The sequence below is a fragment of the Siniperca chuatsi genome, linkage group LG8 (genome assembly GCF_020085105.1).
Source record: "Siniperca chuatsi isolate FFG_IHB_CAS linkage group LG8, ASM2008510v1, whole genome shotgun sequence".
NCBI classification, from domain to species: Eukaryota; Metazoa; Chordata; class Actinopteri; order Centrarchiformes; family Sinipercidae; genus Siniperca; species Siniperca chuatsi.
In genome coordinates, this window is record NC_058049.1 from 16,648,370 (window position 1) to 16,674,465 (window position 26,096).

General features: G+C 39.2%; 1 protein-coding gene across 3 annotated transcripts in view; it reads left to right on the top strand.

Moving 5' to 3' along the window:
- Positions 1–26,096, top strand: part of LOC122880052 (testican-1-like) — a 101,838-nt gene that overhangs the window by 72,726 nt on the left and 3,016 nt on the right. For all 3 annotated transcript variants that reach the window (XM_044204782.1, XM_044204781.1, XM_044204780.1), the window contains 6 exons: positions 3,337–3,469; positions 9,546–9,666; positions 22,806–22,925; positions 23,243–23,464; positions 23,794–23,856; positions 24,438–24,575. In XM_044204782.1, coding sequence (XP_044060717.1) covers positions 3,337–3,469; positions 9,546–9,666; positions 22,806–22,925; positions 23,243–23,464; positions 23,794–23,856; positions 24,438–24,575 — 797 coding nt within the window. The remainder of the gene's footprint in view (positions 1–3,336; positions 3,470–9,545; positions 9,667–22,805; positions 22,926–23,242; positions 23,465–23,793; positions 23,857–24,437; positions 24,576–26,096) is intronic.

Here is a 26,096-nt window from a genome sequence, read left to right on the forward strand (position 1 = left end):
GGACATCTATATTAGCAACACGCTGTAATTCAAAAACCATTATAGAGGCTTGCAGTGTTAATTTGTGTGCGTCAGAGCCTTTTCAGATTAGTGCCACATGGAAAGGGCGTTGAAGTACGGTGGTATAGGAGAGAGAGAGAGATCACTTTCTTGTTTCTGTTTGAGGTTAATATGTCTATAGATTGTCTGTCCACACTTTTCTCTGTAGCTGTCGCTCTCAGTGAATATTTGTCATGCATGCACTAATTTTCCTGGCCAAGCCAATCCTGCCCTTTAAATCACACTAATAACTTGAGCACATTCTTGTGCTTCACTGCATTTATGCAAAGAGTACTTGATAGGAGAGGAGGAGAAGCACTTGATTAGATGTGGATGTAGATGATGGGAAACATCTCAAACATCAACCTACAAGTTTCATCGTACCTCGATCTTACCTTATCTGCCAGCGCTGTTTTATTCATCAGTGCACTGTGCATGTCTTGTCTGCCGGCAATGATTGTGGCTCGGTTGGTGAGTGTGACAATTCTAAAGAACCAAAAAACACTACCTGGGATTTGAATCTTCTTGTATTACAGAGCATAGATGTCTTCCAAGGGACTGAATTATGAACTCCTGCTTAATGTGATGTTCTATAATCTATAATCTAATCTAATAATTTGGGCTGGTTTCCCAAATATATTTTAGACTGGTCTGTAGTGTTAAGCAAGTCTTAAGCTTGCTCCTAAATTAGTCTAAAGCAAGTTAGACTATTTCACAACAATAAAGATTGACTTATTTTAAACCTTAAAAGTTTAGCTACCCTACCCCGAGGCTAACTGAAATGATAAAAAAGCGGCATCAAATGATAAAAAAGAGGAAAATATGGGTCATAATTTGCAGTTTTCTAGCAATGTCGTGGAGCGAGCAATGAGAAGAGAAAGAGTTTGTAGAGACCACAGTAACCCACTGGAAATTTACAGCAGTGAGGACATTGTCAGTCATTTTTGTTTGTGTAAAGAAACTATCCTGAGCCTGACTGACAAAACCAGAGGTACTAAGCTCTGCCACATTAAAAAGCCACAGCATCCCAGCTCTGCTACAGGTCTACACTGTCTTGAGATGTCATTTTACTGGAAGTTTTTTGTATTGTTACAATCTTCACTTTGTAAAGTCTTCATAACTGTTGAATTTTTCCAGAAGGCTGCTGAAGTGAGCGGAGCTGAGCGGTTTGACACGGTTGCTCGGTCAGCCATGTTTTTTAGTTCGAAAAAAAGCCTTGATTTACCCATAATGCATGGTAAGTTAGTCCTACCTATTATAGTCTGACTGTTCTAAGACACAGTCTATCTTTGTGAAACCGGCCCCAGGTACTTAGTATGTTTGTCTTAGTCTTAGTGTGATAAAATTATTTATATTATTATTTATTATTATTTAGATTTATGATGAATAATAGCACTTTTGCCCTTATTTACCTTTGTCATTTTGTAGTCTAATTACCTGGTTGGCAGTGTGTGTGTGTGTGTGTGTGTGTGTGTGCGTGCACACTTGCCTATCCAACAGTGGACCTCAGCGTCACCAATAGTGGACCACTGAGCCAACAGGGGACACTGGTCATGCTAAAATCATGTCTAAAACCCTCTGGTGAATGTCTTGCATCCCCAGGCAGACTTTCAGACTACAGGGGAGGCTATTTAACAGGCTACCTACTGAAGGACCCAATCTACTTAACCATCATTTTTAATATATATTTTTTGTAACAAAATATAAAGGCTCAACTTAAATGGACGTCCTTTTTAGTTTATAATACAACACACTGTATTAAAATGAAGGGCTACACAGAAGGCAGGGGAATAAAAAGTATTTTAAAACCTAAAAACAAGAAACAGAAAAAAAGCAATGAGGATAAAGTTTGGAATAAAATGATAAGCTGTGAAATAATTTATTTTCATTTAAATTAATCACTCAAAGCAAATCTAACATCAGGCTTTTACTAGAAATATATACATAGACTTACAGTATATACTGTATATATATACATATAGTGCAGGAAAAATTACATGTATTACTGCTCTTTTCCATCGCGGCTGCAGGTTAATGGGTTCATAATAATGATATATAGTAACACAACAAACTGCAAATACCACTAATAAAAAGTAAATCAAATAAAGTCACTGGTGTGATAGATTTGATAGATGGTGTGATTAAAATCTACCTAAAGATACATGTAATAAAGTACAGTCTTAATAAGTGAATGATATTAGTGCATGCAGACATTTAACTAATGATTTATAGGTCAAACATTAATTTATTCTAAATTAAAGTGGTTGGATAATTTTCAGAATATTTGTGTCACAGGGAGATATTTAAACGTTGAAAACATTAAAGTTCAACTATCCATTTTTGAAAGACATCAAGAAAGTCTTTATACCTATTCAGTCCCTGTCTATGGAGGTCCCCTCTCGGTTAGTTAGACATCGGTTAGGGTGGCCAGTCCCCTCTTGGCAATAAAAAAAAATGAAAAAAATACATTTACGTTTATGTTCTGAAAAAAAACCTTCAAAGAAAAATGTCTATTCTGTTTTTGTTTGTTTGGTCCACACTCATTGTAGAATGATAGTCCAATGTTGGTAATGTAGGAATGCATGTGTGTTTGCTCAGGATGTTTCATTCACCACTCGAACAGACCAAAATGCTGTAAATAATTAAATATCCCAGCAGTAAGCAGGACAGTGTGCGGGAGTTTTTAGGTCTAGATTTTAGAGCGAAGATGTGAAAGAGGTTGTATGACTGTAGAATCTCCACATGTTTACATCAGTAGTTAATGTTCACCTTGCATCGTTTCTTGTTGTCACCTTAGTTTCTCTGTAAAGAATCTGTCTGGCTCTAATTCCATCTCTACTCAATGGATCAGGAGGCAGCAGGGTGTTGAGTGAGAGTACTTGGATAGAAAATTACTGCAAGATTTGGATCAAACATAATTACACTCATTATAGAAAAGGCCTTGATGGACCAATCAGGATTCACTCAGCTTCAGCTGACCCTGCCAACCAGAAACACTTTTAAGACTTTCTGCTCATTAGAAAACTGAGTCTGGTAGTTTAGATAATATTCCTGCCTGGAAAGTTATTACTGTACTTCAATTTTCTCTCATACATACATTTATGAGAGTAATGTTAGTGAAAATGCAATATATATATTAGAAAGGTTTTGACTTCAAGCACTGTATATATTATTGTTTGTTTTGTGTCTTGATATATGTGCAGGAGACCTCGTCTTTGTTTTACTGAGTGATGTCAAAATTTACATTCATGACTCTGAAATTAAATAATGTTTTCCCCCTCTCTCTGTCTTTTTCAGTGTGAAACCTAGGAAAGGCAGTGCAGGCCACAAGCACAGGCTGGAAGCTGTTTCTCATGGGAAATGTAGGCTCTGCTCTGCACTCCAGTCAAGTCCTGTGTGTGGATCTGATGGGCATACCTACTCCTCCAAGGTGAGACATCCCTTTTCTAGTTATCTCTCTTTTTTTTCAATTATGGTTTTTATTTATTTTTTATTATTTTCTTCAAAGGCAGTCCAATGCTAACATAACAGATGGATATTCACACACAAAAAAATTGAAAAAGCTATATGAAAGTTGAAAATTAAAAATACAACAAAAGAAACAATAACTAAAAATAAATAATAATAATGATATACAGTATATACAAATATACACATACATACCCTATAAACATAGCTAAGTGAATACTTCATCTGAAAGGAAACTATTTTCTCCTATCCCATAATCCTATCCCCGTCCCGCCAGTTGAACATGGTGTACTGTAGGCATGGATTTAAATGATGTATACATTAGACTTATCTTAGTTTATGTTTCCATGATCTGTGTTAGAAATGGTCCCAGATTTCTGTATAGGTGTCCATTTTTCCATTTATTTTGTATATCAGTTGTTCATAAGAGGCAGTTTCTGATAGGGCTGTGAAGCATTCAGATTAAATAATGTTGCTCCACTCTGTCCAGTGCCTCAATATGACCCTCTTAGCTGTAGTGAGACCAACCTTTAGCCACTGGGCAGCACCCTGGCTGTCACTAATCTTTTCCATGACCCCCTGTCAATAGGTGGCTAGGCTGGGACAATAGAGGAACATATGGATAAAATCATCTTGTTTCATTTGACATGTCACTTGAGCAGAGGTTTGAGTGACTCAGATCTTCCCTATGCTTTCTCACAGGTATCTAGTAGAGTCTGTTGAGTATTTTAAATTGAATAAGTTTAGACCTGGTATCTCTCATTAGATTTAGTATCGCCTTCACTAGTTTATTAGACTCATCATCTTCATACGTTACCCTTAAATCCCTTTCCCACACAGCTTTTAGAGCTATGGTAGTGCCATTAAATCAAGTAGTTATAGATTTGACCTGGCAGGTGTGAAAGACCTAACCTGGCACCTCTCAGTTCATTTTCGTTTTCCAAGAGGCGTCATCAACGGGCACAGACCAAAATGCCTCTGGACGCATTTTGATAGACCTACAACCTATCAGAGCAACGAAACGTGTGATGTAGCATAATTGGTAAATTAAACTTACCAAATCCTGTCAGAAGTATGGCAAACACATCTTTCTTATCAGCAAAAACTTTATGTGCAGTTGTTTGTTCTTCTTTTAGAGAAAATATACCGTCCAGTTCTTATAATACTGACGTGATAGCGGATTCAACAAAAACAGTTCCACATCAGCGGCAGCCATCTTGGTTGTTTACGAAAATGCCTCAACAGCCAATAAGGTGTTTAGCTAATATTTAGCCTTAACTAGACTGGCTAGGCTAACTAGGATTTTCCCAGTATTCCTTTTCCAGCCTTTTAAGTTCTTCCTGATTTTAGAGATTTTTAATTTTTAATAAAGCATCCCATACATCAACCTGTTCAGTAGTTCCATTATTAATTTTTGAAGTTTTGAAGGTTTACACTGACACCTCATTCTGCTGAACGCTAGTATTCATCCGCCAACCTTTAGATCTTTCTTGTGTCACTCCAGAGGCAATGACTAGGTCAATGGAATATATTGGCCGCCATATTTATGGCCTAAGGGAAATCCTACAACAAAATTTAACTCCCTAAATGTGATTTAAATGCCACAGCAAATGGCCTAGTAGTAAAGACTCTGTGTGAATGTTTCTAAGCGTGAAATGTTTAGCCTAATAGTATAAAATACGATAAACTATGAAAAATAATGAAATGAAAAATAAAAAATAGGGCATACAAATCGGAATAGCATACTTAGCATAGAACTAAACAAAATGCTTTAGCAGCTAGATATTTCCGTATACACCAAACTATGTTAAGATGTGTGTAGCCCAATGCAATGAACATTGTTCTTACATAGTGTCCCTGTTTAGTAGCATATGCTACAAGGTGTGATACAATACTGTCCGTGTTAGCTCAGGTCTATTCAGGTTCCTCAGTCGGGTGGTGGTTATCAACGCACCTCATGCATCCTCAAAACGATGCCTTGTTTCACCGACTTTAACACAAAACACTGCTGGATATTGCATTGAGTATTGCAGTCCCTGCTTCATGCATATGTGATTGACGTCTTTGAATTTGTTTCTCTTGCTCTGTACATCCATAGTAAAATACAGGAACACATTTCCACTGAAATGTTCCTTGGCTCTGAGTCATACTTTTTCTCTGTCTGTAAACCTCATCAGAATGTGACGGGGCCGGTGATTCGTTGGTCCTGGGGGTGCCTTTTTTGATGTTGTGGGTTTCTGATCAGCCCTGTTAATGATCATGTTGTAATGATTTCTGAAGTGCCCGTAAACAAACACCGCAACAAGTCTTTCACATAGTCCATCACTTTATGCCCATTTTCTGGTGATAGGTTGGCCAAGTGAATATTCATGTTGTGAATTTCATTCAGTGTATGATTCATGTTGTGAATTTCATTCAGTATCTCATAAATGTCTCCCACCATCCTGCTCGCCATATCTACGCTACTAGCTTCATTGCTAGTTACAACCTGAGGCTGTGTCGAAAACACTTGATTTTCGGATCAGGAATGTTTCTCGTTCGTGAATTTTTTGTTTTACTCATGAGTTCTATCTCTTAGACAACTTTGTGAATATAAAATAATAGGTTTGGTGAATATGATTTAACAAATACAGTTGAAGTGTCTCTGCAGCTGCTCCTTGCCACATTGTCACCGGAAGTTCCCAGTTATCTCTCTTTAAGTTTCACACTCTTATTCCACTCTCTCTCTACTTTTCTCTCACTTTAAGTGTGTCATTTTCTTTTTCTCAGTTTCTCAGCCAACATTATTTATCAATAATTCAGTTTGTTTTCAACCATAAAAGCAAGGACAGGATTGCTTCAAGACATACAACAACGCTTGAAGAGCCACTGAATTTTATAATTCATGGTGTAAATATTTGAGAATATGTGTACTTTTCTTTCTTTTTCTTGATAGATGATATTTTAATTGTCCTCATCTCACATTTTCATTCCTCTGCTTTCTTGTATTTCTCCAGCCTCCTCTTCTCTTCCTGCAGTCCCATTTTACCATCTATGTATTATCTCCTGTCCTCCTCCACTGTGTTGATTTCAGCAGTACTTGTCTCTGTCTGTTATGCAAACGACTGAGAACAGGGTCAGCCATCAGAGGTCTATCCAGCAGCTTAAAATCATCTCTAGATGATTTGGGAAGGCTCTCCAACCTCCATCTTCTCATCTGACTCTAGCCCCATTTCCAGCCACTAACCTCAGCTCATAATTTCATTCTCAGCTACATTAAATTACACACAGTTCAATACACAGGAACCTCATACAAATAGACAATATAAGACATCTCTTGAGTCTCTTGCACAACTGAATCAAAGTTTTTGTGACAGGAATATTGGCAAAGTAGAGTGAGCTATGAGCTTTCAGGACACCTGCACACTTTTGTCACTTGCTCAGTATTATATACTAATGGCAGCGCCATGAATGTTCCTTAAACATATTGTAGTATCTGAGAAGACAGAATCAATAAAAGCAAACCTTTAAGAGTTCAACTGCAGTCATGTTTTCTTTGCTGGGAAGCTTGTGGTCCATCCACACGTCAGCCATGTTTTTCAGCTCAACTCAGCAGGAAATGAATGGACATTTGGTGATCATGTTGTTTTCAGTTTAAATGCAGGGTTAAGCCTCCAACCCAGAAGTTTGAAACAACATGAGATTGGGAGTTTCAACTCCCTGTGTATGAGGAAGTCAGGACATAGGCTTTCCTAATGACCTACCTGCCTGAAGCTGTGCTGAAGTGTTGAAGGAGAAACAAGAAAAAGAACAAAAGGACAGGGAGGGCTGGGAAGTCCCTCTGCTCTCTGCGGTAATTTAGTTGGAGGGGTTCAGTTTGCTGGTGGAGTGATGGGTCCCTGTGGCCCAACTTAAACTCTGCTCACCAGTGAGCTGCTGGTCTCAAGCTTATTCATGTTTTATTATTACATTACATGCCTCCCTCATTGTAACCACACACACACACTCACACACACTCAATATCCTATTAAGAGGACAGTGCTCTTATCTCCTGAGAGGCTTCAGCTCACTAAGTTAAGTCCATTACTTCCCTCCTCTTAAATCATCCTTTCTCTCCTCTCCTCTCCTCTCCTCTCCTCTCTTCTGCTCTCCTCGCCTTGCCTTGCCTCTATTTTTACTCCACCAAGTCAGATGTTAAAACACTGTTTCATCAAAACCACATTAACCCCTGGAGAGAGACAAACATAAAGATTCATGGGGCCTCTCAATGTGCTGACAGTGACTGGGGGAGGTCATCCATTTCCTGGGCTTTCTCTCTGACTCTCTCTGTCTTCCTCCCCAGACAGCTAATTCAATATGTTGAGAACAGGAGAGAGCGCTGTTCTTTTGTCAACATATTTCATTAAGCAACATTAGCAGCGCTATCAAAGAGGTGACAGGGAAGAAATAATGGATTTGAACATGGGAAATGAAAAGTGCTGGCAGGATAAAGCTAAGTCTGTGTATGGCAAGATGTGTATATAGATGTTTATGCACAGTCATAGTCTCACCCTGACAAAATGTCGTAATCATCTCGCAAACAGAATTTACATAACTCATTTCAGTTTTCATTATTCCTCTTGGAAGGATCTTGTAATTTGATTTTTTTCCCCAACTAGTCCAAACAATTTCTTACCTCTCACTTACCTGAAATGAGATTTATACTGTTAAATTACATTCTGAAGTAGTCCATCTTGCTTTTTGCATTGCATTAGGTTTGTACTGCAGTAAATAATAGAATGGCATCTCTGTGTCTAATGGTGTGTCTACATGGCTGCCTAATGGACAAATCTGTTCATCGAAGATAAATGACCAATCCTGTCTCAGCAAATCTATCCCTTAATCAGCTCAACAAAGAAAGTTTATAATATTCAAAGTTTTGGTTGTAATTACATTCTTGGTGCACAGTAATATCATACCAATGCATCCTGTAATTTACATGTCCAGAATTGATGATTCTTCCTTATCTGTGCTATAGTTTTATTTTATGTAAAGGGGTATCCCAGTGATTTAGTATTGCACTTCCATAAAGTAAAACTGATTTGAAGAACAGTCAAAATCAGTGCAGCAGAGCCCAAAATATCCTAACTTTTAGCCTCTGGTAGGGTCCAAACACTGGACCCAACACTTCCTATATTGCAACTCGATAGTATCTCTTCATTAGACCTTCAATGCTTGGTCATTGCCCATTTCTTCTAAACGCCACGCATATTTGTAGTCAGAATCAGAATCAGAAATACTTTATTGATCCCTGAGGGGAAACAGCTGCTCACTATCATGTCAGTGCACACAGGAATAGAAGTTCTAAGCAAATCAAAATATGATACACTATAATACAGCTAAGATAAATTAAGTACAAAGTGGATATAAGTATACAATTAAAATAAGTGTAATGTACAAAGTGGATTTACCGGTTGATGATAAGTATGTACGGCATAATACAAAGTAATAATATAAGTAATAAGTAATAGTGCATGTACTGTCAAGTTAAGTGTAGCTTATTAAGATGATTATGAGACGGTGGATATTGCACAGCAGTAATAGAAGTATGAATAAATATCAATAAATAGGGAATTTTAAACTGAAAAGAGTATATTGCACTAGTAGTCTGCAGAAAGGTGGTTGTGTTGACATATCCCGTCTTCTAGTTAGGTTTGGTGCAAGAGAATAGATTCGACGACGGAACAAAGGCAATATTTTGACCTGGGGTACTTGGTGGGGTTGAAAAATTGCCTTTTTCCACTCCAATTAAGTTTTCCACACTAACACTCACTTACACTCTATACATTTGTAGTCTCCAAGCGCAAGGCCAGATAACCCTGATGACATCATCCGCATTGTTTTCTTGGACAGAGAGCCCCTCCAGAACCACAGAAGACATTATACAACTGTTTTTACAGGCGGAGTACTCCCTATGATGACTATACTGATCTTTATGTTTAAAGTCAGTTAAGTGCCCCAGCCCTCGAGTCTGTGAAATAAAGCCTCCATTACCCCTGTTTTTTTGTGTTTTTTTACAGTGTAAATTGGAGTTTCAGAGCTGCCTGTCTGGGAAGACGATCTCAGTAAAATGTGATGGGCTGTGTCCCTGTTTGCCTGGTCAGGAGCTCAGCAAACCACCACATAAGACTGAAAAGGCTGGTGAGTACTATAGCTCTCTGTTCATATAAATAAACCGACGAGTAATTTTCTGTTTAGACAGCTAGCTAGCTCTTTTGCTATCCATCCTTCTGACTACGCAACACACAGACATCTTTGCATTTAGGTCAAATTACTTGTCATTTAGGCTGTTACATAGTGAGTCCTCTTTGTTTCTCTGTCCATTTAATCTATTTTGAGCTTGTAAGTCACTAAATATACAGTATAAGCTAAAGCTAGGCTAATCAAGCTTCTTTTCGTCTTTTTCTGACAATACACTGTATGAGTGTACAGTATGGATGGATGTATACATGTAGATGCTTGGATGGTAGATAGAGGTGGGAAGTTAGACAAAGGGATGAATGTGCAGACAGAGAGAAGGTTATCTGTATTTTAGCCATTTTCAAGTTCAGGTGGATGCCTCAGAAACAACTCCACACACACACACACACACACACACACACACACACACACACACACACACACACACATACACACACAAGCCCTTTCACTGGTAATTGCTCAAATTCTCCGGTGATTCACGGCGTTTCCATTCCTTTCCTGTCACCTCTCCCCTTACTCATGTTATTTTCTTCCCCTCCCATCCCATCATCCCCCCATCCCCCACACACGTTTCCTGGCAGCTAAAGGGAGCAGTGACGGAGTGAGTGTGTGTCTTATTGTTTGTCATGAAAATAGGATTTCAGTAGATGGATGGAGAGATACTGGAGGGGAAATGCAATCTAAAGGAAAGCAGCACAGAAAAGGATGGATTGTTATCGTTACAGACTTCCTCTCTCCCAGATGGGGGAGTAGTGGGATGGTTTTACTTGTGTGTATGTGTGAGTGTGTTTGTTTGTTGTGAGTCTATCTATCGAGTTGGAAAGTTCTAGCCCGTTTGAGAAGTATTGAATACGTAAATATGAAAATATAAAGACATTGAACAACATTGCTCATTTGTGACAATCACATAGCGATAGTAATCAGTTAGCTAGCGAACAACATTTCGCTTACTTCTCAAACGGGCAAGAACTTTCCTCTTCCACATGTGTAGGCAATAATAATCGGCCCGTTTCATTGTCAACATCCATTGTTGCTCACTTCCATTGTTATGTTGTGTCTTTTGCATTTGTGTTTTCCGTTAATGCGCTTGTGTTTTTCGAATTTGCAAAGCATTTGGATATGCAGTTCTTTCGACATGTCTCGACCACCATATTATACCCCTCATACACACGTACAACACAAACACACACATATTCTGACATTGCAGGTCTTTTCTAATCACTCTCTGATTAGGAAGCAGTCATAAGAATCCCGAGGTTCATCAGGCACATTTAATACAAAAGAAAAGTGTCTGCTAATTAATGACAGCTGTCTCTATCTTACACTCTCCTTCATTAGTTTAAGGCTGAATGATGAAGGAAACAGAGAGCGATGCTGTAACGGAGAAGTACTTTACCAATTACTGCCTAATTAATTTTGGTCCATCTTTGTTCAGTAGAAACTATAATTGTGTGTTTGGTTTGGTGAGAGCTTGGCTGTGGGAGTGAACAGCGTGGATGAATTTGTATGAATAGAAAAAAAATCTATTTCCAGATATTGGACTTTCACTGTCTGGCTTTGACTCGTTTTCTAAGTTTTCTCTTTAAACTTAGTCTTTCGTCCTGTTCCTATTTCTGATTATACGCTCTTTCTCTCTGTCTATATCTTCTTCTCATGAGTGTCACTGTACTTTTCAGTACAGCCTATCCTCAGACCATCAGTAAGATAGCAGGTCCAAATGTATGCGCATTCAGAGGTAGCAGGAATGAGTGAAGTGTGTGTGTTTGTCATCTCCCAACCTGATAGAATCCTTCATTAGATGAGCAACACAAAATGGTAAACAGATGGATGGGGCAGTAGGTGAGGAAAATACTGTGTGTGTATGTCAGATTGTGTTCCTATGGTAACAGTCAAAAGATCGCAGCAGTTTGGTATGTGCAATCACTCCTCTATTTATACTGATGGCCACAGTTTCAAACTGGGTAAATATCTCTGTTCACAGAACATCTGTGTCTGCAACTGTAGATCCATAAGCAACACCTTTACAGTAAACATGGTTGTTGTGTTTCCACACCACAGCAGTGGTTTGTTGCAAAGTTGCTTTTACATTTTCAGAATATTCGGAGTATCAGCTGGTGTGGGCAATATCTGAATGCATCTTTAGGAATGAGATAATAGCCAATTTAACTATATATCCTGATAAAAATAGATACTATGTATTTATGTATATTTTTTGGTTGTACTATCATTAATATTGCAATAATTGGTACAAAACACAATTGGGAATACTGGTAAATGCACATTTATTGTGGCTGAAATTAAAGAAAATTAAAGAAAATAATGTTTTAATTCAATTCAGTTCAATTCAATTTTACTTATATAGCGCCAATTCATAACAGAAGTGGGGGGGGCACAATGCAAACAACACGTAGAAATGTATTTATTTGGGGGGTTTTTTAAAGACAGGTAAAGACATACATAGTTCAAATTTGTTCCCATTTTCATAAAAAAGAGTGATTTTGGTTTGGCTTTGAGACATTCCCGGTCACCTCATTAAATTTCATCTTGATCTAGCACGATCAAGATTTTTTTAATTTTCTGTGTGAATGTTAAAAAACAAAATCAAAAAGTGGAAATATTCAATGAAATGTTTGTATGAGTGTGTGTGTATAAGCTCATCTGTGTGGAGGGCAGATGAGGTAAGTGTCATCGAGAGTTGACATCAGGAGAAATAAGCTCCACAGGCAGAACTAAGCTAATTAAAGTAGCAGTGATCTAGACTGTTTAAATCAAGCAAAACATGGAGGTTTTGTTAGACATCCATATATAGCATACTGTCATATACACGCAGCAGTGTTAATGACTTTGCTGAGGCCACTGAGCTTAGATATTTTCATAGACATTATTATATCTAGTATTCTCTATAGTCATTTCGTTCAGTCCATCTGTGCCTCTAGGTCAAATGAAGTCAGCCTATTAAGGTTAGTTAATTATTAAGCAGATTCATATCAGTATCATCACAGTACAAGATATTACAGTAATTAAGATGAAAACTTGAATTATTTTTTTCAGTTTATTGTGGTTAAATCAACCCTTAATCATAAATGGCATAAAAACACTTCTGTCCGGTAAAACCTCAAATTTTGTTGCACCTCTACCACACCCTAACCAGTGTTGTCAGGGCAGGTCGTTATCCTGATTAAATACATGTTTTGACTTCACTGATTAGGGTGTTGCCAGGACTCTGTTCGATATGACTCCCTCATTCACTCACTCACTACTCCTTATCTAACAGACCCTCAGTAGTTTACTCTGTAGTGAGAGGAAAATTGGGATTTTGAACATTTATTAATTATCATCATTTTTCTGACAGCTTTCGTGTCACACATCTGTAATTTTCACATATTAAAATGTGAAGCATTGCATCGTGGGATGGTTAGCAGGAAGTAGTGTACATGCCGGAGGAGGGTAAATGTAGCAACTATATATAGTGATTTTAGACAGCCCAATTGTACAACTTGCTTTAAAAAACAGAACGGAAGTGATTGGAGTGATTCTATTCACTGGGACACGCTACATTACATATATACATATATTACAGAGCTGATTTGTTTTTTTTAAATCCAAGGGCTTTTATGATGTGTAGCTTTACATCTGAGGATAACTGGAACAGCAGTTGATTATTCTTCTCGAGTTTTGACAGACAAATATAATGAACACATAGGTTGTCTTAAAACATGGGACCCAGGTAGCCGCATGCTTTAGGCGCATGCCACAATTGCAACGCACCTAGTCTGGGACCTTTGTTGCATGCCATATCCCGCTCTGTCTCCCCTGGTTTCCTGTCTACTATCCATAAATATCCATTTAAGGTGAAAATGTAAAAAATAAAATAAAATAATACGAATAAATATATAAAAGATGTAAATATATATAAAATTAGTTTTTAGTGAGAGGTACAGCTATGTATCTTCAGCAGAATAGTTCAAATGTATATTATTATTTCTAAATTATTGATTATTATTATCTTTATGATTTTGATTTGAAAATATAACCAGTCTCTGCCATGAATGCCAAGTCCCATGCTGAGACAGTTAGTGAGTATGTAATACTATACACTACTGTGTGTCAAAGAAAGCACTGAGTCTCCAGATTCAACAGACACTAGAAAACAGTTTGACACCTTGAAAAGAGCTGATTCTCTTATAGGAACTGAGGAAGAAGAGGACGAAGAGAAGAAGAATTGTTAGGGCAACGAGCAGATTATATGAATGAAGCTGTCTTTCCATCTTCTCTCTCACTCCCTAGATTTTGATTTATAGTTGTAGATGATACAGTAAGTGTGTGCTGCAGTACTGTTTATTTGGAGTGCAGGCGGAATAGTTTTTTTATTTGACAAAGCAGAGTGGAATGCTTCAGATATCATACATTTTGAGTACCTTTGTCTCAACCACACTAATAACCTTTATTTTTCACTGAGTGTCTGGGGAACATGTCACTGTGGGTTTGTCAGTCACATTTCTCCCACACTCTTTCCCATCTCTATCTGTTGCTCATTTATTTTCTGTCTCAAGCCTTCAATCCATCATTTTCCAGAGTGTTGGGTTAAAGTTCCATCTCTTTCTTTCTCACATTTTTCTGTCCTTTTATTTTTGCACAAAGGACTGTGAGAGATACATCTTTTAATATTACAAATAGAGATGAACCCTTTCCTTAGCTTTTGACATTGGGTCAAATTGGCACAAATGGATCCTGCAAAGTCTCTACAGTGTTGTGAACTACAAAGACACAAGGCAGAAACAGTCTGGAACTGAGAGAAATCAGAAAAATTGTCAACAATTAGGCCATAATTACAGGTTAATTGTATATGTTAATAGCAAAATTTTGTTTAATCTTTATTTTACTGACTAATTAAAATCTTTCTTATTGATCACATAAACCTGATTAGCTCAGAAATTCCATTGCTGCTGTTTGCCTGTTTGTCAGCAAAGGTTAACACACTGACACAGAGGCACTGAGATTTAATCTGATCTGTCATCCACCCCTGAGGCAGCACTGCTGTGATGTTGGACATCATCACTCATCTCATAAAAACAATGACTCAGGCTGACACAAAGTGGTCCTGCTGGTGATCATGTGTAAAAGCCTAAGTCAGTACTGGTTATGGTCAATGATGTTTTTTTTAACAATAATAGTTAATTTTCTCTTAGCTACTGTTGAACAAAGACACTGACAAAACAAAGAGAACTGTTAGAGGCTGAATGGCCTAAATCCCCTCGCTAAATTAAAATTTTCCTGGCAATTGTGTCTCACAGCTCCACAGAGAGCATACAGGACGACAGATTGTATTGTCATCTCTTCTGCCTCCACACTTCCTATCCTCTCCTAACACATGCCAATTGCTTAGGGATTTTCTCCAGAGTGCTGACCAGTGTGAAGACTGCCTGTAGCATTTTTAGTATGTACTATTGAGACTGTCTTCACTAGAAAAAAGCTGCATGGACCATTTGTTCAAACACTTAAGACAAACTGTGTTTACAGTTTCATGACAAGATGCCTCGTGTGGCCAGGATGTTGTTATGGTGATGCAAAAAGGATGCCAGGTGGATGGTTGGGCATACAATGTTGGCACAAGAGACTGCTGTTTGCATCCCTTCTCCCATCAACAGTCAGTGTTTTTTAACCATGGCACATTCAAGTTATATAATTCAGACCGTAATTACGACCAGCCGAATCAGAAAAACGGTTCACATGTGCATCTAAGTTGTTCCAAGTTGGAGATATCTGGAATTTGTGACGGCTACATTTTCTCCCACTTAGTGAAAATACTTACAGAGGTGTCAACAAACTGGTGTTAAAATGCCACCATTGCTAGCAGTTACAGCTAAATAAATAATTGCAATATTAACACCAATGGAACTAACTCAGCTAATTTAAAAAGAGCTCTATACTGTTTGGTTGTATCTGGTTTCACTTGTTAGCGAATTACTCCAAATATGTAACACAGCAAAAATAGTTCATTTAGGCGATTTCTCTGGAGTGACTACAACGATAGCACTGGAATTAACCTCGGTGGAATAATGCATGAACAATCCCAAGCACTAATAAAGGGGGATTTTCCTATTCCTCCCAATCTGGCAACATTGTGTGAATTTAGCATTGACAAGTGACTTTAGATGCCTAAAATTATCCAAACCTTAAAGGCACTACACACCCCTCATTCACCTGCACAGGTGTTTCCACTTATTTTGCCTAGTTAGTCCTCTTATCAGGACTGTTTGAGTGCGTAAAGACTGTCTTAATTGACATCTGTCATGGACTTGGACGTGGCAGTTCAGAAAATGTTCATATGATTAGCTTGTTTGTTTTGGAAGGCAATAACAAATTCCTGTTTTGGTTTTGGTTTAAGGACTGTCTGTTGTTGGTCAGTTCCATTCCCTAATCAACACTTACCGAGCTTCATGCTAAACTGATTGTAATCATTCAAAACCTAACCTAAATCCAAGTCCTAACAGCAAATGATTGAAGAAGCAAATACTTAAAATAGTCTCACTTTTAAGGTGGCTTTTAAGTGGCTCTCTTTCTGTCTCTATTTTTGTACCTCTCTCACTTCTATCTCTACCTGTCTCCCTGTTCGTGCCGACAGTGTATTACTGATCATTATCTGGGCTAACCTTAACTTACTGCCAGTGAGATTGTTCTGGAGAGCTGATAGCTTGGGGCAAAGAAAATCAAACATACCCTTGTATCTTTTTAATGAATCTCACCTTCTATCTTCCTCATATCTCCTATCTGACTGTCTCAGTCCATTTCTTCCTCCTTCTCTTTCCTTGTTAAGAAGTGTCACCTCACTCCATCACCTCCCGTCTCTCCTCTCTTTCTTTCCATATGCCTTTCATCTTGATCTGATCAGACCACGATCCTGATGTCTCAAGGTGATCACCACCCACTTGTCCTCTGTCTGGATTTAGAGACTCTCCTTCTCTTTTATATGACAAACTTAATTAATAATTTATAAATGATAAAGGAGATCCATGGAGGCATTCAAAGCCTGACTTCTCCTTATAGTTGGAGTTATGTATTAGTAAGTCTGGAGGACACATTTATCTCATGACTTAAACCAGCCTGAAGGGATTGTTCACCATATCTGATTTGGGAACGTGGTGATGGTGCTTTTGCATATTTGTGCTAAACTGGGAGGACAACATTTGTTAATTAAACTGACAATTCTGACAAAGATAATGATGAATAAATGATAAATAAATTGATTGATATGTACTAGTTAGATAGAAAAGATCACATAAGTTGCATTTTCAGCAAGATTCAGCAGTGTTTCATGTTTTTCATAGTAGACTATAGATCTAGTGTCATGTCATGTCATGTCTGTACAAAATTACATGCAAGGAAACTCCTAGAAGTAATGTGACTGTATACACTTTTTTCATGGCTGTGTATTTATGTCAATACATCTTAGAGACTTTGGGATTTCAAAAACACTTATAAAGTAGAAGGCAATTGGTGCCTCATGGAGGCAATGAAGGTACTTTAAAACCCTTAGTGCCCGATTGCTACAATTAGCATCACATATGACACTCACCTCGGAAACAGTCCGTACATCTACTTAGAAATCATAGAAAAAACACGCTCCTTATAACTTCAGCACTTCAGAATTTGGGCACATTTATCTCATGACTTAAACCAGCCTGAAGGGATTGTTCACCATATCTGATTTGGGAACGTGGTGATGGTGCTTTTGCATATTTGTGCTAAACTGGGAGGACAACATTTGTTAATTAAACTGACAATTCTGACAAAGATAATGATGAATAAATGATAAATAAATTGATTGATATGTACTAGTTAGATAGAAAAGATCACATAAGTTGCATTTTCAGCAAGATTCAGCAGTGTTTCATGTTTTTCATAGTAGACTATAGATCTAGTGTCATGTCATGTCATGTCTGTACAAAATTACATGCAAGGAAACTCCTAGAAGTAATGTGACTGTATACACTTTTTTCATGGCTGTGTATTTATGTCAATACATCTTAGAGACTTTGGGATTTCAAAAACACTTTAAAAGTAGAAGGCAATTGGTGCCTCATGGAGGCAATGAAGGTACTTTAAAACCCTTAGTGCCCGATTGCTACAATTAGCATCACATATGACACTCACCTCGGAAACAGTCCGTACATCTACTTAGAAATCATAGAAAAAACACGCTCCTTATAACTTCAGCACTTCAGAATTTGGGCGTAACGAGAAGCCGGACACAGGATACAAAACTCTGTCTACAGTGTTAAAGTCCTGTGTTTTGTATACCCACCCATCCACCCCGACCTCCACATCCATACAGTATATGTCACGCTTACTGGATTGTACCCATGATGTTGTCGTTGAATGGTATCCAGGCAACAATTACATTTCCTCCAAAACATATTTGTTAAAGTCAATTAGTAGTATACGAATGTGTTGTGTAGGAGACAGGGTTGTTGTTTGATTCAGAAGCACAGATGCTGATGCATCTCAGTGAGTAGTGGTTTGATTCATTGTGGTGACTTTGTCTTCACCCTACTGTCCACAACTTCCCCAAAATGCAAATGATAGCTGCTTCTCCATGGCATGTTGTCTTTTCTGATCAACTCAACAGAGAGGCACTCCTCTAGCCTGTCTTATGTGTAGCTCTTTGTCCGGAAATGATCCGATTGTTAGTGTTAGTCTGTAAGTAGAAGTTCATCACATGGAAATGAGAAGAAAAAAGAAAAAACACTGGATGTTAGAGAAGAGTTTTTGTTGTGTTCTTTCTTGCTAGAAAGGTAGAGGAAAACTTTACATTATATCTTGCTGGCTTGCAGTTTAGCTTTACTTTTCCACATACAGCTGGTAGTTTATGTGTGCTTCAGTCTGTGAAAAACCGATGGCTTGTGGGTTTCTACTGATCTGAGTTCACAGACATGAAAGACAGCAGAAGCGAGGAAGTATTGGGTGAGAGGGCAGGAGGGAGGAAGGAAGAAGGATAAGAAGGTAATTCCCAGCCATGATTCAGTGTGTGATATCTGACGCAGCTCTGATCGATTCTTCTTCTTCTACTGTGTGAAAGCAGCCGGTATGTCTGGCAAAGTTCACTGTCAAACAATCTGTGATGGGTTGGAAGTGGAGCCGATCACATCAGTTCTGGCAACTTTAGCACTGTATCTCTGTCTCTGTCCACATGAGCATATCAAGTAGGAAGTAGCTGCTTGGCTTAAGGATACGCCAGTATTCATATTTGAGGGGGAGAGTAAAATTTTTGTCTTAGATCTGGAGATCTGAAGTAGCAACTTCTTAGCCAAAGGCTTCTAGCTGTTCTGATTGCTGCCAATTTCACGTCACCATCTATTGTAGCTTTTGTTACATTTAACAGTTATATTTGCTGCTAAAACACATTAAAATCACAAAATCTAAAAGAAGAGTCCCTCCAATTTCTTGAAGCCAATGAGGTGACAGCCTTATCAGTTTTGTCTCTCTCAGAAATGTTTATTTTTTATGTAATACAGGAAGTTGAGTCAAGTAGTTACAGGTGGTTGCCAAGGTGAAAGGGTGGGTTTACTCTTCGTTTTACTCTGTTTTGCAGGATCACATAAAACAGGAATGGGCCTTTTGAGAATTAAATGCATTACAAAGATCTGGAAAATAGCTATAAATTGAAGAATAGCCAAATTAATTAAAAACATTGCTAAATTAATATCTGCTTCATTGAGCATAACATGTGCTATGTCTACAAAATAGTTAATAACTAATGGAAACGTGTTTTGTCAAATGAATAATGGCAAAGGCTTTGCATAATCAGCCAGACAAATTGTTCATTTAGTGCAGTGGTTTCCAATCTTTTTGCCATATGACCCCTTAAAATGAAGTAATGTCTAATTTAGGCCTCTTATCACATGTTGCATAATATGTCTATTAGCTGTGAGCAGGTCTACCAAAGAGTCCAAATCCTTCCTCAGGTTGTTTCATTTAAATAATGTTTTTAGGCCTGAAGAGGTAAAACTATTAGCATTTTCCAAGAAAAAAAGCAAAGGTTAGAACTATGTTTTTCTCCTTTCCTATCCTGTTAATCATCTCATGACCCCACGATTTATCTTGCAGGAATACAAACCCCCAGGCTGGGAACCACTGATTTAGTGTACAGTATTTGAAAGGCAGATTTGGACAGTCCAAAATGTTTTTGCCACTGGCAGTGATTCCTTGACTTTTAATATAGTGCTATCATCAGGTCAAAACAAATTTGTCCAATACTTTGGTTTATGACCAAGAAAGAGAGAGAGAGAGAGAAATGGTTAACAGGCCATTTTTTCTCTGTGTGTTGTGTCCTTCAGCGCGTGAATGTTTTCAGCTCCGGCTTTCTGACTCATTGCCCAACAAAAGGACTCCTAACACAGGCAGCAGCATCGGGCCTGTACGAAACAATTTGGGTTACACCGAGGGAGAGAGATAAGAGGGGTACATCGAGACTCATTATGGGCTGTAGTGCAAAGTCCAAGAGACTTGAGAGGAAAATATGGAGAGAGCAGTGGAGTCAAAAGTAGAAAAAGTGGAGGAAGAGGGACAGAGGGAGTGGATATCAAAGGGAAAAACAGAAACACTTAAATCGTTGGACTCTATAGGAGGATGTGCAAGGAGAGAGATGGGAAATGAATCACTCAAAGTAATTTAGGTGAGAGAACGAAATAGAAGAGAAGAGCGGGGCATATTAAAGTGGACTTCTAAGTCTTAGAGAAACGGAGTTAGGTACAGCCAGGTGTGATAAGTGTCTTCTATTGAATCTCAGAAAATTGACAGTTAGAGCAGAGAGAGAGAGATTGGAAATGAACAAGCAATAGAGGGAAATGAGCAAGAGGTCCTCAAAGGCAACAAAAGAATCACAAAAGCAGAGAGTGATTCAAATGGCAATGAGTGGGAACAGAAAGAAAGGCAATGAGTGGAAAACTTGGTGTGGGGATGAAGAACAGTCAAATAAATGGACAGCGGGATAAAGCAAGAGCAATATGCTGCAGACTCCACTTCTGCCAGAGGAAGAATTCTAATTGAAGACAGATAATGTTTAGCTGTTGGTATTTTGCTTTCTTTCGCTGCTTCAGACCGTGGAAATGAAGAGCACTCTTAAATGTTATCTGTCTGATCCTGAAGGGTTATATCACACACACACACACACACACACACACACACACACACATATAGACAGACCACATTGGTATTCCAGAGGTAATGTCACATGGATAGCCAGCCAGATAAATGTTATTTGTCCTCTCCTCACCTTCAGTCTGTTACCTGGGGCATCCTCTGTTTTATAGCAACTGCAATAATGACACAACCCCAAATTATAACTATAAAATGTGTGTGTGTGTGTGTGTGTGTGTGTGTGTGTGTGTGTGTGTGTGTGTGTGTGTGTGTGTGTTTGTCTCTGTGTGTATGCACGTGTTTGCATCCATGTTATGATGCAGGACATGGTTTGAAGACTCAACAAAAACAGAAACAGAGGTGGCAACATCTCTCAGCCTAGCATGGACCTGCTTAAAAACTCCAACTGGCTCTGTGACATGTTTGTGTACGTGTGTGTGTGTGTGTGTGTGTGTGTGTGTGTGTTGTGTGTTGTGCTTGTTTGTGTGACATGCTCGTGTGTGTGCAGTGCACACCCTTCCTTTGATGTCATGCTGCAGACGTCTTTATCCACCGACAACAAAGTCTTCACACTGGGACCAATCTGCTCTGTTCTCTCTATTAGAGTAAATACCTGTGTGTAAGTCTGTGTGTGTGTGTGTGTGTGTGTGTGTGTGTGTGTGTGTGTGTGTGTGTGTGTGTGTGTGTGTGTGTGTGTGTTTATGTGTGTATGAGAGAGAGGGAGAGAGAGACTTTGGATGAGATTATCTTTCTTTCTGCCTGATGTGTCTATAGGAATATTTGCATGTGAGGAACAATGGGTTTTGTCTTCTTTTGTGAACACTATATCCAAGAATTAAAAGTCATTCTCAAGGTCAAATCTGTGTGATTTGTATTTAGACGTGACTTTTAATGCTCAAAACCTTTACATGTTTCACAGCAAACTGCCTCAATTCTGTTAACAACTTCCTTCTGCATTTTCTATCTGCCAAGACAAAACTGGAGCGCTTGGATTGGAAGGCTAAGTACGAGGTGAATGGTTCTTGTCCTTCAGGCACATTTATCAAGCTCTCAAAAGAAACAGAATGGGAAAAACAATATGTCAATCACACGCAGGAGAGAAAGAGAAAGGAAGACGGAGATTGACAGACAGAGACACAGAGGGAGACAGGCAGAGGCAGAGGTCTGCTTGTATTGCAGGCAGACCCTGTCAGTCCCACAGGGCTGAAGGAACGAGGGATTTGATAGGCAGCGACAGAGGCTGGTTTATACTTTTAATCAGGGATATCATTAAATATATAATTCAGTTTGTGCTCTCTTTGGGTACTAACATGGAGAGTAACATCAGCTTGCTTGACAGTGTTTAATCAGCTTTCTTTTTAGATGCGCAGAGGAGTGGGATCATGCATAAAAACACAAACGCACACACAGATTTATCTCCACTGTGGATAAGTTGCAAGTGGCCTCTCACTGCAAGACATCAATTTATTTTTCCTTTGAGGGCAAGATGACATTTGGGATTTCAAACAGACCTTTGTCCATTGGTTGTGTGTGTGTGTGACTGTGACTGTAAAATCATTGATCTGAGCAAGAACACCAAATTGGGAACCAATAGGGATGACAGCAGATGAGGAAACTCCAATGTGTGTACTGTATTTGTGTGTGTGTGTGTGTGTGTGTGTGTGTGTGTGTGTGTGCGTGTGGTTCCTATGGTAACTGTCAAGAGATAGCAGCAGTTCAGTATGTGTTATCACTCCACTGTGTTTACTCAAGGAGAAGAGTTGGATGAGCAAAAGAAAAGAAACAACACAGAGAGAAAAGTACATAGCAGAAATTAAATTAATGTTTGATAAGGAGCAAGAAAATAATTGTTTTTTTTCCTTTGATGACAGCAGTAGATTGACAGCTTCCCCTCATTATTTTGTGTTTGTGATTATATGTCTGTGTGTGTGTGTGTGTAGCCTGCACTGACACAGAGCTCCACAGTCTGGCTGCCAGACTGAAGGACTGGTTCGGAGTTCTCCACCTTGATGCCAACAGAGACCTCAAATCCTCTGACAGATTTGACTCCACCACTGGACGTGAGTACATCCCCCCCACAATATGTACGTGTCTGCAAGTGTGTGTGTGTGTGTGTGTGTGTGTGTGCAGCCCTTTTCTCTTGTACAGCCATGCTTTTCAGTCCTCATGAGGGCTGGCAGTGATGTTGACAGCGACCCTGCTCTGTTCTCGGTAATGTCAACATGTCTGAACACATCTCAGCTCTGCCACCGCACACACTCACACACACTCAAATCTCAGCATGCAACTGGAAAAGATAAAAGTGACCAAAGTTCTGCAGTTTCAAAAATGTTCACTTGAACAATTTTTCTCCTTCTCTGTCGCTTTTCCCATCTAGACTTTGACACCAGCATCTTGCCCATCTGTAAGGACTCACTGGGCTGGATGTTCAACAAACTAGACATGAACTTTGACCTCCTGCTGGACCAATCAGAGCTGAGTGCCATCTACCTGGACAAGTATGAGCTGTGCATGAAGCCCCTCTTTAACTCCTGTGACTCCTTCAAGGACGGCAAGTTGTCTAACAACGAGTGGTGCTACTGCTTCCAGAAGCCTGAGGGTGAGGAGGGGAAGGAGGGTTGAATAAGAAACTGATTTCTGGAAACCTCATGTTAAAATAAGTACAAAGGCAGGGAGGAAATTAAGAGTTTCTAAACACAAGTGGATGGATTGAGGAGGATACAGAATATATTCAGGCAGAGACTGAAAATCAGTAATAGATGTGACGATATCTAGGAGGATGCACAGAGGAATGTAAGCAAAGGGTGACCAATATAAGAAATCAGTAAGGTGTCAGAGTAGCCTAAGAAGTTAGTGTAACTATTGAGTAGATAGTAAGACTAAACAAGTTCTATTAATTAAACTGCTTTGTATGTTCTCTGGTTGTAGGACTGCCTTGCCAAACTGAGAAGAGCAGGATCCAGAATCAGAGTCGAAAGAAGAGCCTCATAGGTCAGTCTGGATGATTGACACCTGTCAGTCACTGACTCCTGTCTAAGAAACCAACATGGCCGCCTTTAACGCTAACAAACACACACACAATGAAAAAATTTGATCTGTTTTCAATAGTTTCAATCAGACAAAAGAAATCAGTAGCATTAAACACACACACACATCCTGACATTCTGTACACATGTCATCTGTCCCCACCGGGCAGATCGTTTAGTGTTCCAGCTCACAACAAAACAGCTTGAAAAATGAGCTTGGACTGGGTCAAATGAAGGTAACAGAACTAGGCGTGCGTGCGCGCGCGCGCGCGTGTGTGTGTGTGTTATTGAAAGTGACTGCTTCCTTTTAAGCAGGATGTATGGTTGTTGTCCTGCAACCTTCACAGCAGTAATTGATTGTTGATCTCCCTCTGTGAATACACAAGAACTTCGGTCACAACAACAGGACATGCCGCCTCTGCTGAGGATGGATCAGATTCTACCCTCTATTTTTGTCAATTTAATGTTCTCTTGCTGTTTACTTCCTTTCTCCCCCATCTTACCTGTCACCCACCATCCTCTCTTCCCTCCTCTCTCCATCTTTAGGCTCTTATATTCCTCGTTGTACTGAGGAGGGCTACTTCAAACCAACGCAGTGTCACGGCAGCACCGGCCAGTGTTGGTGTGTGGACAAATATGGCAACGAGATCGCTGGCTCCAGAAAACAAGGCAACCCCAACTGCGGTAAGACCCCAACACACACACGCACACAGAGCACACCAACACACCAACACATGAACACACCCACAGGTTCACTAAATGGCTAAACAAGTGTTTTGGTTGTGTTTTGTTTGCCCTTATTGGCTTTGATCCAGGTGGACTGCTATACAGCTGTCTTTTCTCTCCGTCTGTAATCTGGTGCTGCTACACACAAAAGAGACTGCAGAGCTTCCCTTTAAAACATAACGTACCACTAAAGCACAGAGAGCACCATAATTCCAACTTTGTTCTATTTCTTTGCTCAGTGTCTCTCCCTGTCTCTCATTATCGTTACCGGTATCTATGCATCAGTGATCATTTAGGAAATAGATAACATTAGGCATGCCTCTGGAGCCAGTCTGGCTTGTTTTCTATCAGTCATATGTCTGATTCTATCGGCTCCTGATATTCTGCGCATGTAGCTTTGATAAAACACCAGCGCCTTGCAAGTCAAGTAGGAAAACCCGTCACACTTGTCAGCAGAGTTTCAAAAGATTTGTTATAAACATGAATTTGTAGCAATGACTGAGTTACACCTTTTGGAATAGAATAAACACTTGAACTGCTGGCTGATGTTGGCATCCAAGAAGATGCATTTAGACAAAGAATATATATAATTAAGTGCTTTGATATGTCAAAGTCATAGTTAATGAGCCAGCAGTGGAAATTCAAAGGGAATGGGCCAAAAGCCAATAGAAGCACTTTGCTGCAAATCAATGGCCGAGGGATTTCACTGTGGGGAAAAAAAGAACAATAATTAGCAAGAAAGAATCCAGGCAGACATACTGATTACCAATCAAACAGCCAACTCACAGTCACAGATTACGGCTCACTTGAATGCCAGTCTAGTCCAAAGCCAGTAATTGCAGCTTCCAATATTGATGAGGTGTCTCTACGGCCACCACACACACACACTGACAGCAGCAGTCCTTTGTCTCTGGTCTAACAAGCTCATCTAACTCTGACTGAGTGGCCTCAGGCTGGAGCAGCCTGGACTTCTCCCATTCGGCCTTGCATAGAACAAACAGGTAGCAATGCAGCAGCTCTCCGCTCGATAGCCTAAATACAAGGACACCAAACAGATTTTAACACTGTAAGTGCCACTCAACTAGAGTATACTTGTACCCAGGTGTAACTAGGCTATTTTCAACTGAACTCAGAAGGATTTAAGGTCCCAATTTCACAAAATGCTGGAGCCAACAGCTGAGGTAATGACTCCTGTTCTACTCACTGGCTACACAGGATTCAACGTTAGTGGCAAAAAACTTTGTTTAACATCAAAATGTGTGTAGGTGTAACTTGATGTAGCTGCGCTCAGCCAAACACAACTGAGGCTGGCTAGTTAACCAACCCCTTGACTCTGCGTTGTGTTGTGTTGAGTGGAGGAATGATGGACAGGAGTCTACTTCTTTTCTTCTTCTGTGATGACATTTATTGTTTGGAGAGGAACAGAAGATATATATACTGGTCAGTCATAAAATTTGTTTAAATTATGACCTGATGATG